The following is an 18,330-nucleotide window of genomic DNA, read 5'->3' on the forward strand; positions in this document are numbered from 1 at the left end:
GATTTTTAGCTCTGTCTGCTTTAAGTCGAGGTTGTGCTCTTTCCATAGAGGTGCGGGACTTTAAATTGCAGTGAAAAATGAGAACACAATAAGCAAAAATGTAAGAGGAGCAAAGAAAAGGCAGCAAACTGCTTGGGGTTCAGAAGGTTGCCATCTACAACTTATGGTCAAGAAAAAAGAAGGTCTACAGAAGAACTACAGAAAAAGGAACGATTTTCATGAGTCCTCTCACCATCAGCGGGACTGATGTGGAGGTTGTTGACGACTGCAAATAGCTAAGATTTCATACAGACAACAAACTGGACCAGTCGACAAACAGAAACTTTTAATCAGGATGTGCTGGAGTTGGGCGCCCAGACAGCTCAGCTGGTTGAGTGGGCAGCCCATGAAGAGGGGCTGGAGTCCCCGACACAGCGACCATGGCTCCGGCTCAACGCCCTTAACAGCATGTCCTTCCCCGACTCTTCTCCCCATGTTTCCCGTCTCTCTCTCTACTGTCTACTACAATGAAGGCAAAAAAAATATCTTCAAAAAAAAAAAGAACATGCTGGAATCGACTTCATCTACTGAGGAGGTTCTGGTCTACCAACATCTGCAGGTCTATATTGCAAATGTTCTATCATTCCGTGGTGGCAAGTGAGGATTTTTTTATGTGCTGTGGTGAAGGTGAAGGTAGCTGATACCAACAGACTTAACTAGAGACTCTGGAGAAGAGTTCTGAGAGGAGGATGCTCAAAAAAACGTCTCAGCATCATGCTGAACTCCTCTCACCCCATGCATGACTCCCTGGTAGGACTTCAAACCACATGCTGCAGAAGAAACCTTCATATGCAAGAGTGAATATCAAAGGAGATCTTCTTTTTCTCCCTCTCTCTGTGGCTTTTGAACTCTTTAATTCCTCAGCTTTCTGCAGGTGAGACACCTAAACCTGGTTTGTGCAATCTGAAAGTCAGGATTCTGGCATTTTATGGTGTTTTATTAGCCCCAAGCTAAGAACTATCTCTTACTCACAAGCTACACAGTAGAGTGTGAGATGGACAGACAGATTCATGCAGTGTCTTCTAATGTGGAGGTCAATTACAAGTCGATCTTCTTTCCAAATTCAACCTATAGTCATGAGCCCTGGGTAGTGACCAAAACAATGAAATCATAGGTACAAGCAGCCAAAATGAGTCTGAACTGATCATGGAATGGCACAAAAAAGAACAATAAGTAATATTCCTGATGACGCCTCCACATCTTCATTACTTTTTTTTTTTTTTTTCAGTTTTGGTTGTAGTAAGTGTTGGCCCTGGCTGCAAGGTACTTAGTAACACAGCACAAAGGTTACAGAGTGCTGCTATGGGTGTTCGTTGCATAAAATGTTCCAAAAAAGTACCGACAAGAATGATGTTTAAGGTGTCAGTTAACACTATTTCAACCTGCCAGCCAATCAGAAGCAAGTATTTTTCTTGGATCACCAGCTGAACCGTTACAGAGGCAGCTGCCAGAAAGTTGATTCCCGGCAAGTGAAGTTAATAAAGGTTGAAGATTAGTTTGTGTAGTTTTAAAACACAGACTCTCTGCTTTGTGGGGTAGAAGAGAAAAAAAAGGGAGGAGAGGGAAGGAAGGCTGATGAACGGATGGAAAGATGGCATCTGGAAAAACATTTGCTACGTCCGAGGGAAGGAGGCCATCTTTCCTGGCCTCGCCGACACATACAGTATCTGTATAAAAACAGACACTTTTAACTCAAGAGATGCAAACACACACTCAGCAAAAGCGTTAAAACCTGCAGTATGAACTCGTATTCCCCAGATGAGCGCTATATGGAGCTTGCGCCGTCTGATTCCAGTGTAAGCCAATAAAAGTGTCCTTGTGTGACGGGCCAGACATTCCTTCCAGTCTTTAAAAAGCTCCTGTGGAATGGCTGAGATGAGTCACAGCTGCCAGGAGACCACCAGTCATGTTTAGTGGGACACATGAAGTCACTCACACTCTCATGCGTGTTTAATTCCATCATGTTACCCTCTTTTTTCTGTCTACATGAAAGTGGACCACACTTATTCGGCCTGTTTCAGACTTTTACCTACAAATATCCAATGTTTTCCAGCCTGAAATTGAGAGTGAATATGTTTAAAACTGAAGTGAAATCTTCAGATTTACAGGCATGTTTGGGTATACGTGTTCAGATGCTGCTTCTAGTGCTGTTTCTCACTCAGCCTTATGTTTGGTCACTTGACAACTGCGTGGTATTGGAGGATAATTAATTTCTGGAGTGCCAAACCCAACTGTTTAATTGCATTGTCATAAATAATCACAAATAATAATGTGATATTCAGTGTCACCATTTGAAAACACAGAACACACACAGAACAACAAGTCCAACATTTTGTCCATCCATCTTTCTACATGGCTGCACTTCTTTCTTCTCAACAAAACACCAAATACACAACAACACTGGCCAATGGTGCTAAACTTGCATGACGTTAATCAAATCGATTCAGCCGCATGAAATGAAAGAAAAGTCAGACTGAATTTAATTTTCATCCAACAGCAGCTGAGCATCACATCAGTAAACAACACTGACCTCCTGCAGATCAGAGGTCAGGAAAAGCAAACACAGAGGATCTGTAGGTTCTGGACAGACAATAGGACTCCTAAAAGTCAACCAAATGTTAGATGATGAGAAGAATCTACAAAGTTTTAAATGATCAGTGAGTCACAGGAAAGGAAAATAACAATTCAAACACAGTCACAGCGGGGCATCCATCTTTTACATTACAGATAAATAGATTATCGATTACTGGGACTGATGCTTGTCAGTTTTCCGATTATCGGCCTACTTATCTTTATGATGCAACTGCCTCTTTCTGTCTGTCGTCACTCTGTGGTCTCAGCAATGTCTTTCTAGCAGAGACTGCAAAAACTGAACAAGATAAATAAACCAGGAAATTAGCTACTTTCACGGGGCCAAGGCTATGCTAACAGCTAGCGGCTAAGTTTGAAGGCAGCAAAACAGTGAAATATTAACAGAGAAGAACAGTAGACGGAACTGCAACTGATCAATCTCCATCAGTCAGTCTCTCAGTACACAAACATCCTGTGATGCTCCAACGCCTTCACTTCTATTTCTAATGTACATATTCAACTACAGAAATCCTTTTCAATAAAGAAGCCCAGTTACGAATGACCACATGCTGCTGATGAATGCCAGTTCCAAATATTGGTTATCAGTGATTACCAATAATCAGCATCGAAATCAGCCCTGAAAAACCCATATTGGTCGACTGCTACTTTACACCTGCTGTGATTCAACAGTTACATATTCTTTTATATTTTGGCAAGAAGTTCAAAATACGGAATCATTTCAAGAGGGTGAAGGACCCCAAGAAAGTGGCTCTTGAGAGAAATTTTCACTTCTCATTAGACAACGTCAAACACGTCTCATCTTTTAAATAATGTCAGTAACCTAACTTGAGCCAATTAGCCCAACCACGTGCTCTACTGTTAGATAGCCTCAATAAATATGCTCAGTTTACACATGAAACTACTAATGACTATGAATCAACCAGGAGAATCTTCTCTCTTGGATAGCAGACACACACCGACATTTATCATGACACATCCAAGAAATCTGTGCACAAACACACACCGACAGTCACACAGCGATGATGAACTGATCCAGGGGTTTTCTCACACACTGAGCAGGAATATGGACCAGCAGAGGGCAGAAACTGTGGCTCAGAGCCCCACTTTCCACTGTGGGTTCCTCTATCAGACTCATTTACTGCAGAGCACAGTGGGATTCAAAAAGAAGTCAGTTTGCTGCTTCTGTTTTCTCACAGGGGTTCAACAGCATCAGTGAACCTTTGTAGCTAGAAAATGACTCTCTGGCTGTACCTTTTGGACAGTTATGACCCATCAGTGTAGGAGCATGGGGATTCTCAAACTGCTGCAACAATGAGCAAAGATGAGACATTCTACAGATCAAAAACCGCCTTTACGTCTGTGTTTGGTTGACATACTTTCACACATACTGCACACTACATCTTCTACTGATAATCCAGCCATGTATGATTGCATTTTTCTCTGCTGCAACATCCAGAAAAGACTGCAGCGAGTCAAGACTGATTTTATGTTGCTGTCCCGTCAGCAAAATTCACAATGTGTGTCAGGTACAAAGATGGCTTAAGGATATCAAAGTGAAACTGAACTGTCAAGTGCAAAGAAAAACATTTACTACACAGAGCTAATTGCAGCACTACTGCTATAAAAGAAGTTCAGCTACAAGAATTCTGACACAAGTCTGCTTTAACCTGTACTCATTGTTTAAGATTGGCTTGGTGGGTTGAAGGCTCAAATATAATTTTACTAATTTGTTTAAAAAAAAAAAAAAAAAAAAAAAAAGACTGAAATGCACTGTGTTGTTGCATTTCTGTTACATCACAAGAATGACGTACATTTAGTTTCCAAAGCTGCTGGTTGCGTTGCAGATAACTCACTCCTATCCAATGCAGCACCAATCAGTGTCTTCTGGTAGATTATAAATGCACAGTGTCTTCATAATATGCAAATATAACCAGATGAAGATAAGATTTTAATCACTTAAGAAAGACAAGGCAAGGCACTGATTGTAATGGCCTTGTCTTCTGAATTTATAGCTGGCAGAGGACGGAAATGTGACGTCTGAGGCTGGAGGAAAGTAAAAGTTTGAACTCATACTAAAATATGAGTCTACCTTCAGCATAGGAAACTGCTTTGTACTGACAATTTGCAGTGAATGTTGGCCATACTCTTTTTTTTTTATGAAGTGATAAAATAAATCTGGTCTTAGTCAAAATGCTGAAATAGCATTGATGGTATAACTTTGTTCATCAGGGACATCACAACTTGCTGAGTGCATATTTTCTTGGCAAGAGCAACAAATTTGATGTAACAAATTGGGTGCATCTTTCACTTTCTTTAATTTTGTCCACAATCAGACCCAGCTTGTGATCTTCTTCAGTGGCACCATGAACAAAGAGGTCCTGAACACTGACACTGAGTCAGAATCCTCTAAAAAGAAGTCCACACAGCTGCTGACTGGCTGCTAAAACTAGAAGCTAAGACTTCCTGACCATCTAGACTCAAACTCTCCAACCTAACATCATTATCAAATTCTACCAAACAGGTGATCGTATTTGACCTTCCAAGTAACCTAGGAAGACTAAATGAAAGGAGCTAATCAAGACAAGCACAGCACATAGCAGGAACTAATGGAGCGGTTAAAGATGAAGGATCCACTTTGAGTGAATTCTTTGCTGCACGGTCAGTCCGGAAAACATTTAACACGCCGGGTGTCACCATCAAGCAGCTGAAAGCCCCAAGATTAGTAGTTAAGGCTGCAGAGAGAGCAGCTAGGTGGCTATGAATCAAAAGGTCTGAACAGCGGCTGGTTGCTGATGGGATGCAAGTTGGGATCTGACTGGCCCTCAGCTAGGTCAACTGGGTAAGAAGATCAGATGGCGAAATACCTCCAGTGACCCAAAGAACATCACTCACGATGCTTACCAGCATATCCAGAACATGCACCTTTCACCTCAGTAGCTCCTCTGCACAGATACACATAGTTTAAAAGTTTACAACACTTAACTAGATTCATATGAAACTGCATGTTTGAGCGTCACAGAAAGAGAAACGTGCTGACACTGACACAGTGAAGACAGAGTTCAGTGTTTTTCCACATTTATCTGAGACGAGCAGGACTTTGTGACATTTAGGACATTTGGTCTTCAAATCAATTTTTTGAGAAAAAGTTGACTTCCTGTGTCCAGTAGCAACTTTAAAAATAACATATACAAGTCAAGGAGTTTTAATGAAGTAGCTGAATTTTTACTGAACAAAAATATAACAAATACAGCATTTTCTGTGTAAATCATGCCAGGAAGGGTTTTGTTGAGACAATTGTTAATGAAAAAAAACACCTCTTTGATTTCCAGATCTTGAGTTAATTTAACATGTAATTGACTTTATTAACTAAAGGATTACCTGAACAAAACAAAGAAACTGATTAATCAGTGTTAATTTAGTTTATTGTATGAGGAATATATCTCTTAAAAAAAACGAACATGAATCTCACAGGAGAAAAGATGCATTTTTCCAGATTTAGGTATTAGCTAACTTCAATGTGCAGTCCCGTGAAACATTTCAGCAATTCCAGCCTATTTGCAAACATCTGGCAATTGAAAACATCTATACTGCTAAATAATTAAACAGCTATCATTTCACTCATCAGTATTTTACGTAATTTTCATTTCAGTGTTGCACATACACAGTATGTACACTCAAACTTCAGAGAACTAAAACCTTCTCCCTAAAGCGTTTAGTGTCAAAGCAGTGAAAGTGGTGCAGATTTGTGTCAGTGAGGCTGACAGGTCGTCATGTATGAATTGTGCACATTCTCTGCTGTGGAAAACGCCCACAGGGACGAAGGGGAGAGGGTCACGGAATGAGAGATCCATGTGGAAAGATAGCATGATGACAGCTCGCCCACAGAGTCCACAGCTACACTGACACACATGCAGATCTCACACATGGAGGCTTATAAACCTAAAAGTTGACCGTTACAGGAGAGAAAACTCGCCACCAGCAGCATAAAGATTCCTTTGGGCTCAGCACTGTGCCACAGAGGGCAAAGGCCAAACATTTCAAACACATTTGAACTTGAAATTCTTACTGAAATCTAAGTTTTTCTTGAGTTATATTTCTCATTAGGGCATTAAACATCTTCAAAAAACTTGATGGTGTGATTTCTGAAACTCTTGTGCTCTGCAACAACACAAATACTGTATTGTTTACCTCTGAAGGTCGGTTACACGACAGAACTTTAAAAATCCGGAAGGAAATTATCAAAAACATAATGTTGAACGTGAAGCACAAGATTCATGGCTAGATGCAGAATTACACAGAAAACTAGATTTGCTGTTATCAGAAAAGCATTATCAAATTGACTAAATAGCACTGGTACTGTATAATTACTGCAATAAAATGAGTGTTGATGAGGTTATCTCACAAAGTTTCAAGATGAATCTGCTTTTATCATAATTTCTCTTAGTGCTTTAGCGAAGGATTGTTTTAGTAATTGTCTCAAATGTCTTGATTTTTGCAACTACCTGTTAGAAATCCAAATATATTAAAGTACTGCCACAGACAACTAAAAATACCAAAAATGACTCGTGTTCAAGAAGAAAAAATCCCTGAATATTTGAAATATGAGACAAACCAAACAAATTTACCTCCATGTCTAACCTGTGGCCTCGTGTTGTAAAATCTGTCCTCTCGGCCACTGAATATTTTTTGTTGAACATAAGAGAATGTGACTCCTTCACCTCCTGGTTGTCAGTCAAGAAAAGCTTCCCTCAAACCAATTTCATACCTGAACAGGTAAAAACTACACTGAAAGTCACAGATAAAGCAGGTTGTAAGGAGGTCAGACTTCTGTGCAAGTGCAAGACCAGAAATAATTAGAAATGACTTCAAATGCAGCTCAACAACAGGTAATTTACTAAACCGATTCATATCAAACAGTGCTGTTATTTTACACCTTATTAGTTAACAACATATTGATTTACCTAATATGCTGTTTTCTGGACATAAACTACTGAAAATAAACAATTCTCAAAGTGAGGCATATTGACCTATTTCTGTTAAAACTAACATAAAAGCAGCAAATATATCAACATATAGAGTCCTTGAGTGATCAAAGGGAATGTAATGAAAGCTTAGATACAGATAAGGGCTGCTTTGGTACACGAGAAATTCTCTTATCTGATTGGTCAGTAAGTACTTCCTGACCCTGCAAAAAACAGGGGGGAAAAGAACAGAAGTTTCAGTAAATCCAGTCATTTCCTGAGTGTCACTCACCCTGTCTTTGTCGTCAGCCACGTCGCAGAGCACATCGTCCAGGTCGAGGATTCCTCCGTCGCCGTGCTCCAACCGGTGGACCTGCAGCCAGTAATTAGCATCCTGGAAAACATTCAGAGAAGAAGGACACATTTAGAGACAAAATTGAAACTCAAAATGATTTGATGTGAGCTTATATGTGGAAAATTGCAGCAGCAAATGACTGTAACTTCTCAGAAAAGACTGATGCAAATGAGCAACATCTATGAAAACTCAACTGAAATTCTGTGCAACAAGAGAAATATGAAAACCTGAGAGGTCTCTGTAGTAAAATATTTAGTTTGCAAAAGCTCTGGAGAAAAATAATCAGCATGAGCACTGATAAACAAAGAAAAAGAACAGCTTCAAAAGCAGCACTGACAGGAATAAAATGCAGAAATAAAAGATTCAATTCAACCTGTGTAATCTTCAAACAAGCATGACAGTCATTCCATCACTGTCGTTATTTTAGAGAACTACATTCTCCATCATGAGGGCCTGAGGCGGAATCCCACCTACAGCTAATCAAGTCTGATTCCTTCTCAAATGTCAGGTGTGAAAAAAAAAACCCACACAGTTGACTGAAGAAGTGAAGATAAAGCTGGAGGTAAAGAGGGAGATAGGGGCAAGAAAATATGAAAATCAAAGAAATCCTGCAAGTAAAATCCTAAAGAGGAGGATAAATACTCAACTGACTAACAGTATTTATCTTAAAATGCAGCTCAAAGTGTTTTTCATGCAAAGCAGACACTACAACAAAGAGAGATAATTGTGAAAATTCACCTCAGGGTTCGACACGCAGGAACATGTGTGCAAAAATACAAATTATGACCACTTGACTGCACATTAGTGCACGTGCATGTGTGGACTGTGTGTTTGTGTTCAATGCAAAGTGTCCAGGCTTCAGTCTGAGTCATGATGTGACTGTTTGGCTTCATCCTGCACACAGTGGCCCTCAGGGTTAAAGCCTCAGTATCCACTGGTACAGTTCCAGTCCAGTGCAACACATGCAGCTCACTGCAACAGGCACCAGGCGCATTATGAAGGAATAAAAACACATCTGTTGTGTTTAACTTGCAAGTTAACACAAGATAACAAGCTTCTCTAGAAGGGAGTTTTAAAAATGCAAAATAAGGAAAGGAAAAATTCATTATTATGGTCAAAACAGCCAAAACATAAAACACTTTAACATGTGCAAAAGAAAGCCCTGTTTTCATAAAAAGTTCTGCTATTGTACAAATCTCTGCATCAAATCAGGAATCAAATTAAAACTCTGGTTCGATACGTCCTCGACATGAAATTCAAATAAAATGGTCCCAAAAACACCAAATTTGCTGAACATCTTCTTAACGATACCAACTAAAATACACCAACGTTGAATGTGCACATTTTAAACCTCGATATTACAATCAATCACGTTCATTTAAATGTTTAATATTCAATTAATTAAGCCGTTTTTTTTTTTTTTTTTTAAACATACAGAGGCACAGAAACAGGAAAAGGATGGCCGAATTATTTGGAGAGCAAAGCTTAGTATATTCAAGTAATCTGGGTTTTTTTTCCCACATATAATGTCTGTTTTAAAGATTTAGATTGAAATATTCAGACTACAGTGTAAAAGAATGGTGTTGAATATACTCAGCATGCACATTTAGGAATGTATAAATGGATCAATTACAGCTACAAAGATTAAAAATTGCCTGAATTGGCAAAAAAAAGCAGCTCAAGTCACTAAAATTACAGGTGATTTTAGGGAAATCTGTGCAAAAATAGTCAAGATGAGTAAACTTGTGAATCTTAAAATTTTAATTATAAGAGAGAAAACAAAGAGGAAAATTTAATAGTGAAATCATGACTGAGTAAAAGAGTGACAAGAGTGGAAGGTAGGCAGGCAGACAGGCAGACAGACAGACAGACAGACAGACAGACAGGCAGGCAGACAGGCAGACAGACAGGCAGACAGACAGACAGACAGACAGGCAGGCAGACAGGCAGGCAGACAGGCAGGCAGACAGGCAGACAGGCAGACAGACAGACAGGCAGGCAGACAGGCAGGCAGACAGGCAGACAGACAGACAGGCAGGCAGACAGACAGGCAGACAGGCAGACAGACAGACAGGCAGGCAGACAGACAGGCAGACAGGCAGACAGGCAGACAGGCAGGCAGGCAGGCAGGCAGGCAGAGACAGACAGACAGACAGACAGACAGGCAGAGACAGACAGACAGACAGGCAGGCAGGCAGAGGCTGGCAGACAGACAGACAGACAGGCAGGCAGACAGGCAGGCAGACAGACAGGCAGACAGACAGACAGGCAAACAGGCAGGCAGACAGACAGACAGACAGGCAGGCAGACAGACAGACAGACAGACAGGCAGGCAGACAGGCAGGCAGACAGACAGACAGACAGACAGGCAGGCAGACAGGCAGGCAGACAGACAGACAGACAGACAGGCAGGCAGACAGGCAGGCAGACAGACAGACAGACAGACAGACAGGCAGGCAGACAGGCAGACAGACAGGCAGACAGGCAGGCAGGCAGACAGAGGCTGGCAGGCAGACAGACAGACAGGGTCAGACTGTGGTCACAGATGTCGTAGTGTGTGACATTCAGTGTCACTTTGTGTAACCTCCGACACAGAGGCCCTGTGGATTCCAACTGATGGAGGAGCTCAGTGTAGAAGTCTGAATTTACAGACACACAAATAAATGCTGAATGCATTTCAAGTGAGTAAGTTGACCACACATCAGTACAAACTAAAGTTGCACACAGTAGCAGTAGCCCATTTCTAAAGACACCTCTGTCTGACAGAGGCTACTGAAAGAACAATTCACCAAAACTTAAAATATGCAACTTTAACAACATCAAACTTCAAGCTTTCCGTTTATATAGAGGCTGTGAGTTTCTGGACTGTTTTTCTGCCACAGAAAAAAAGCAGAAAGCAGCCAAAATTCACATTCAGATCTGAGTCTGTCAACAAGGCAGTGCAAACAAATTACTGCTGGTTTCTGCGTGTTTAAGAACATGTTTTTTAGTCGTTGCCATCTGTCATTTTCTTATTTCCAGAGTAGCTGTTTCAAAAAAAGACGGGCTGGCATGTCCAATTTTTTTTTGTTTGTTATTACTGTGGGAAATGAAGCCACACATCACTGCCTGTAATCCGCTTCAGTCGAAACACATTTTAGGGTTTTGTTCTGAGCGAATTTGGGATGACTCCCAAAAATAAAATAAAAAAACCTTAAAACCTAAACAAGTTGATTTATGGCGCAAGAACAATGACAAATTCTGTGATGAGCCTTTAAAAACTGCTTGGACACAGGCCTCAAGAACTGACTTCTTTTTAAATGACAAACACTATCCATTTGAGAACAACACGTTACTATTTTACTCGCAAGAAATTCAAATACAGTCTGTTTAATACACTTTTAAGTTAAAAAAAAAGTGGCCTAACCTTGAGAGGATGAAAACAAAATTAACATATTTTCTATTAACTACCATTACAACATGTGAGACACTCCCTGCATCGTGTAGTATTTTATAGGGAGCCTCAGATATCACACTCACAAACAACAAAACACAACAACATGACTTCCAGACTGGACACCCCCAGCTTTCCTTTGAGGCTAAACTTAGATTTGATGAAGACAGTGTTACTCTGTGGGTTTTTTGTGTGACGTCTCTACGGTGTGTGTTCGTCGGGAACAAGCAGGCCCGAGTGTGTGTTTGTGCATCGATGTGTGTGTTAGTGTGTCACTCTGCCAGGCCAAGTTCATCCGGTAAAAATAGCTCAGAGCAAATGTGACGGTGCCAAACTTAAGACGGGGGACTAAGTCACATAGTAAACAAGGCTGCAGCACACCAAGGTCTGAAAACAACACACACACACACACACACACGCATACACACACATGCATACAACTCTCTGATGTTGGTATTTCCACTTAAAATAGACTCATATAATCCCTCATCTGGCATTTTAAAAATACACAACACCAACGTCTTAACTTCACATCCACTTTCTGACTAACTGAGATTCCCGTGACACTAATCTGGTGGGCCCTCATCTAAAGTACTGCGTAAAAAGCACAGGTCTGGAGTCAGATCAGAGGAGTCGTAGCCCTCATTGGCCCAGCAGCAGAGCTGGAAGCAGGCCAAGGCCGGCTGCGAGGGAAAGCCCAGCTCTGCATTCTACACAAGCTGCTCTGAAACAGCTCCATAAAAAGTAAAGTCCACCAACGGGTCAGTGTCCACTATTAAGGTTTACCACCGTGTTACTATGCAAGTTACTGGTGGTGGTTAGTACAGTTTGGCAGAGATAAAGTATGAACTAAGTGGTGTGTAAGCAGTAAACTTCATGAAAAAGATCACAATTAATTAAAGACTTTGAGATTTTTGACGATATTTAAGCTTATTCTGACCAACGCTGATACCAAAATTTGAACATGTTCTTCCCACCTAATTGGAGAAAATCTCAGGTCTCTCTTGTCGTGAACTTAAAATATTACTACTGTTAATGCTACTGTTACTGTCGCCAATTTGATGCACACATACCAACCATGCATCACCGGGCAAAATAAGAAAACTTCTTTAATTTCCAGGTAAAATGTGCAAAACAAATCAATTATCAATCAGACTCAAATATCAATTAAAAGTTTCAATTAGGATGTTTACATAGTCACAAGAATAATTTAAAATTCAAATTTGGTTACAGTGATTAAAAAAATAAATAAAAGCACATATAGTGTGTGTGTTCAAGCATTAACCCTGAAAACCAGAAGGCATGTTGCAATTAAAAATAGAATTAATTCATTTATAGGAGCCAGAAAGTGTAAAAAAAAAAAAAAAAAAAAAAAAAAAAAACATTATTCATTATGTCTGTCATTATTATGTATGTCATTTGCACATTCTGTCACTCATTTTGATTTGTTCTATATTATATTTTTCTATACTTCTATCTTATTTAATTTTATTTTAGTTTATTTCATATTATATTATTTTACCTATGCTGCATACGCTAATATTATATGTTGTCTTATTGTTTACCCCTTTATTGAATATGCATGCTGCTGTAACAACTTAATTTCCCTCCAGGGATTAATAAAGTCATCTAAGTCTAAAAAAGTCAGGGTTCTGCTGTTTCCATAGAGGTGCAGGATTTTATATTGCTGTAGAAAATGTAGTGAAATCTGTGTTTTTACAAAGATGAAAAAACGAGCCACAGCAAGATGTGAACAAGGACAGTTTGCACAATAAAAAATGTTGCACATTCAATACACAATAAGGTGAGGAATGTCGTGTCATTTTATGCACGTTGTGTTAAAAAAAAAGCAGTGAAGTAACGGCTGAAAATGCAAATTGGTGCATATTTTTATATTTTTTCAGAAATGACAATGAAATGTGCAGGATGTAGGAAATTCTGTTTAAAAGTTTGAAACTGACTAAACCAATGTAGCTGTGGGTGACAGTTGTGTCATTTACAGAGATCACATCAAGTAAAGAGGATTCAGAGTCTAAAGGTTGAAGGTTACACAAACATAGCGCCAGGCTCAGAGCTCGTCACCACAATTAAAAAAAATATCCACTGTGATCCTTAGATCAGATGAGAAAACACTTTAGAATCCATGACAGCAGTCCAGAATCCTTTTGAAATCCAAGCACCAAGCTGTTGCCCAGCACAGTAAATACAGAGTGAGGCTGTTGTGGCAACACTGATTCTGATCAATTCTGACAAGTTATACACTCTGTAAGCGCATATTAACACCAGGATTGTGTATAAATCCACAATCTGAACTCCACAATGTCTCTGGAAGACCTCAGCCCAGACTTCCAGTCAGATGAGAGCGAAGACGAGGTGGAAAAAATTCTGAATGATGATGAAAACGATGGCATTAGTCAGATGACTTACTTGGACCTTCACTTCATGCTGCATTGGAATCTTATGTGTTTTCACAATATCTACATCAACAACGCAATTATAGATATGCAGGTAGGAATTACTATTTTAAGTGACTGTATCAGCTGGCTTCAATCCATCAGCCATATAATCAATAAATCATAAGGGATCTTAAATTTGACGGGACGCAGCTTTTCTAGTGTGTACAGCAGAACAGGTATGAAGGTAGTTTTCAACTTTCTTTGTTAACTCAGACTTTCTGATTCAAACTCGTCCACACAAACAGGAGCGTTTAACGCATCATTTGACTCATTTTCTGCACAAAATGAACCGATGGTGTTCAGCTGCTTCAGAGAGTCAGAGATTATTTTAAAGAAGAACACTGAGGAATATAAAAATTTATGACGGTAAAAAGCTACGACTGAAAATTATGCAAGACAGGAATGCTGGTAGGAAATTGTTTAAATGTGTATTAATGTATTTATTTTACCGATCAATGCAGCTGATTACTGATAACAGACAACTGCACAATAAAACTATCAAACTTCATATATTCAAACACCATTTTGTACTGAAGTGCATGTAGGTCTGACACTGTCTCATAATGAAGGAAATCACGTTCATTTGTGGCCAAATCAAAGTGAAACTAATGCTACTGATTGAATATTCTCTGTAATTAATAGCAATAAACTAATCAGTTTACTTATTTGTGTTCTATCAGCAGTTTAAACGGACCAAACATAAAGACATTTATGGGATTTCTGCATTACCAACTAAATACATGTGGGGTTCTCATGGCTTTCGTTTTAGTTGAACACCTCTTTACTATACTATACATGTACAATACCCCTGTACTATACTATATATGTACAATCTGTATACATTTTTAACCAATGAACATTTTCAACATTTTCTGAGAGAACAATGAAAAAATGTGCGGAATAGACCCTAGAATGTAAATATGTGGCGTTCTCATTGCAAAAATTTGAAAAAAATGCACTGGTCACAGGGGCAAACAAAGAAATGTCCATTTTGTGATATTTTCTTAATTTCAATACTTATATACAATGTTTTAAAGAAAAATTAAATAATTAAGACTACGCTTTATGATCAGTGTCAACCAACACTGCTTTTTCCATCCGCCCAAAAATCCCGACTGAAGCATCCCTACTTTCAACAAATTTATTATTAATTGTCTAATATGCCGCATTAAAAGACCAATTTGCATGTTTTCATTATGTGTCTCTGTATTTTGAACAGTACGCGGAGGCCGAAGATGGGCTGAACTCAGACTATGACGGCATCTATTCTGAGATGGTTCTCATGCAGGACTACATCAGCAGTGTGCTGCATCATACACCGTCACCCATCTCCTCCCTGACGTACTCCGACATATCTGAGCTGAGCTCTGACGATTCGTTTCTGAGTTGCACTCAGGATTCTGCAGAGCTGTTTGAAGAGGACACCTCCGAATCATCTTCCTACAGTTGGTCCGACTACTCCGATGCTGCAGAGGAAGAGATCTACTGGTTAAGGGAGGAAGCGGCAGATTGCTGGCTGTGAAGCCTGTGAGCAACTATGCAATAAACAGATGCATCCTTATCTTCACGCTAAATATTTTAACTTCAGTAGAAGCAGTTACTACATGCAAGTTGCTGCATTTCACATTTTGAATATCCAGTGGTGTGTTTTACTTTTACAGCATCAATTCTGGGGATAGAATCTTTTTTTTTTTCTGAAGAACTGGCTGCAGCAAACCTCTATCTGTATTGCACCTGTGACACCTGCTGTCCATTAACAACCACAGAGGTGTAGCCGATACATGAAGACGATGCACATTTTATGCAGTTTGTTTAACCCCCAAGAACTCCAGCCAAAACCTCCAAACAAAACTGAACCCAAAGCAAATTGCAAGCTGGTCTTGAATCATTTGGAGCTCATGCATGGTCTTGGGCTCTTTTGAAAGGTGGCATAGAATCAGAATCACTGTAAACGTTACTGGCATTGAGTAGTCGAAGCAGAAAGAAGTTTGTTGGGGTTTCTTTTAGCCAATAGATGCAGGTGACTGTAGTTGGTACCTGTTTGCTAGAAAATACAGTGACAGCACAGCATGACGTCTAAATTTGTCCATAGTTCAAACTTCATACCAATATTATAGAAAAGGAGTATTTTCCACATGTTTTTCTCAGAGCATGTTCAGTAGTTGTTCCAGAAAAGAGCATTTGGAGACTTAATTGTGCATATAAGCATGAGGACAAGTGGAGAAGCAGTTTACAAAGCAAGAAACACCTGGAGTAACTGTTAAAATCTACCTTTTAGTGATTATTGGCAGGACTGTTCCTAGAAACCACATTTATTTCCTTTTGCAGATCTACACAGACTATTTTGCTCAGGGACTTCTTTGTTGCATACCTGAATGCACTGAAGCTGCACATTTTCCTTTTCACAGTTTCATGACAAACCAGTCATCAGCACAACTGGTTACAAGTGATTCTGTATTTACGTGAAAATATGCAAAGCTCTTTTTTGGTCAAGGCGAGGCGTTAATCGAAAGCATGGACAGTAGGCGCAATCTTGAAATCCAGATATCACGTGCATGGAAGATTAGGCAGTTGAAAATGATGCAACAGCAGTGTGAGGGTATTTATTGATGCAATGGTGTGTTTTTAACTAAATATTTTACTGAACTTAATTGTCTGGACTTTTGGTGATGTAACAACATCCTTTTCGTGGGGATATTATTGATCAGTTAATTGCTAGGAGGCTTCAAAGCTGCATAGATATGGAGTATTTTAACTGATCCCCTACAGGAAACTGCAGCAGTTTACATATCCCAAAAAAGAGCATAAAAAATGCATTTTGCAAATATGTACTAGATAGAAAAATAAAATAAAGTACAATTTGTACGAGTCAGTTTTGTAACCGTCTGTTTCTCAGTGGTTGATGGCACTTGCTGTTGCAATTGTACTTTGAAAAAGTTTTCCATCAGTGAAAACACAGGAAGTGTGACAGTTGTGAACTAATTATCAAGACGGCAAGCCCAGTCAATATTAATTAAAAATAATACATTGTTAAAAATCTGCCAAGAAAATAACAGGCTTTTCCTATTCTTAGCACCCAACATGAGCTCCTCGTCACAAAGTAAATTCAATGTCTGAACCAGCAACAAGTGCTGATGCATGACTTGATTTCTTTGTGTCAGAACAAGAGGAAGAAATCTCAAAAGGAATTGATGATAATCAAATCAGATATGAATAAATGCAAAGAATTTCAGGACAAATCCAAAAGAAGTTGTATCTAAACAGACACAAATTTAAAAAAAAAAAAAAAAAAAAGAAACATTGGCGTATAATGTGGCATAGTGTGCCTATGATGAAAAAGCAGCAGCAGCCAAAACACGAATAATAGGTCATTTTTATGGATTTCAGTGCAAAAAAAAAAAAAAAAAAAAAAAAAAAAAAAAAAAAAAAGAATTTTGGAATTAGACTTTTGGACACACAGACAAGACACCTGCAGAATCAAAAACCAAAACAGACTCAACATAGTTTGAACCCAGCCAGGACTGAGTTTGTAGAAACTAAATGACCATGAAAATCCCCTAATTTTATTTAATCGCTTTGCCTCCACTGCCTTGCCTCCACTGCCATCTGCCGCTATTCAACAAATGACCAAGGCACTGACATTGTGTCCTGGTGTGATCACAGTTCCTCCATCTAGATCAATCATCTCTTTGGATGCACCACAAAGTTTCACGAAGTAAAAAGCCTCTGTACCTTCCAGCGACGTGGCAACGGTTCAACCCCAGCTTCATGGTATGCAATGTAAAGTGTTCTGTGTTGAAGCATGTAGACACAGAATTCCTGGCAGAGGTTTTATTTTTGTTCAACTCTCCTTTCAGTTGGTGCAGATGTACCAATGTAAAAATGCCATGAGCGACACTTTAAATGATCACAGTGGTTCGTGTTTCCATTGATCTCTTTATTTCCCATCACTCTGCTTCCCATCTTACAACAAGCCTGTTTTAATACAACCTTTTCAGCCTTCCTCGCTGTTTATTCAACCTTTTCTTCATCATTTCAATCACTTTCATCTTTTTTCTCCACTTTCTGTCACCACTCTACTTCCTTATAATTTGCCTGACACTGTAATTCTCCTCTTTGTCCTAATAAAACTTTAACAGAACACTGCCCTGCACTTGACACACATTAAGACTATTTCATATTCAAAAAACTTCCCAATGCATCCTCTCAGGGGGACTCCTTCTGCATAACCATCCAGCTCACTAAACCCCTGCGGTGCTGCATCGATGCAGATGAAAACGCCTTTCTTGCTAACTTTTCATTTACAAGTTGTGTGTGACACCATTTTTACTCCCCTGAGTGCTTCCGGTTGCTAAAAAATGCATTTTGCTGCAGCCTCCCCCCCCCCAATTTAGGAAGACGGGGCAAGAGAAAGAAGTCGTGGAACACAGAAGATCTGAAAGAATAATTAAGTGATTGTAGACTTAGGATTTAGAACGGTGGGGGTGTATTTAA

The 18,330-nt window shown here is 39.4% G+C and overlaps 1 protein-coding gene across 9 annotated transcripts in view; it reads right to left on the minus strand.

The window, feature by feature from the left end:
- The window catches only part of pard3ab (par-3 family cell polarity regulator alpha, b), a 307,758-nt gene that overhangs the window by 247,902 nt on the left and 41,526 nt on the right, over window positions 1–18,330 (minus strand). For all 9 annotated transcript variants that reach the window (XM_055014228.1, XM_055014227.1, XM_055014224.1 and 6 more), the window contains exon 2: window positions 7,885–7,986. In XM_055014228.1, coding sequence (XP_054870203.1) covers window positions 7,885–7,986 — 102 coding nt within the window. The remainder of the gene's footprint in view (window positions 1–7,884; window positions 7,987–18,330) is intronic.

This window comes from Amphiprion ocellaris, chromosome 10 (genome assembly GCF_022539595.1).
Source record: "Amphiprion ocellaris isolate individual 3 ecotype Okinawa chromosome 10, ASM2253959v1, whole genome shotgun sequence".
NCBI lineage: Eukaryota > Metazoa > Chordata > Actinopteri > Pomacentridae > Amphiprion > Amphiprion ocellaris.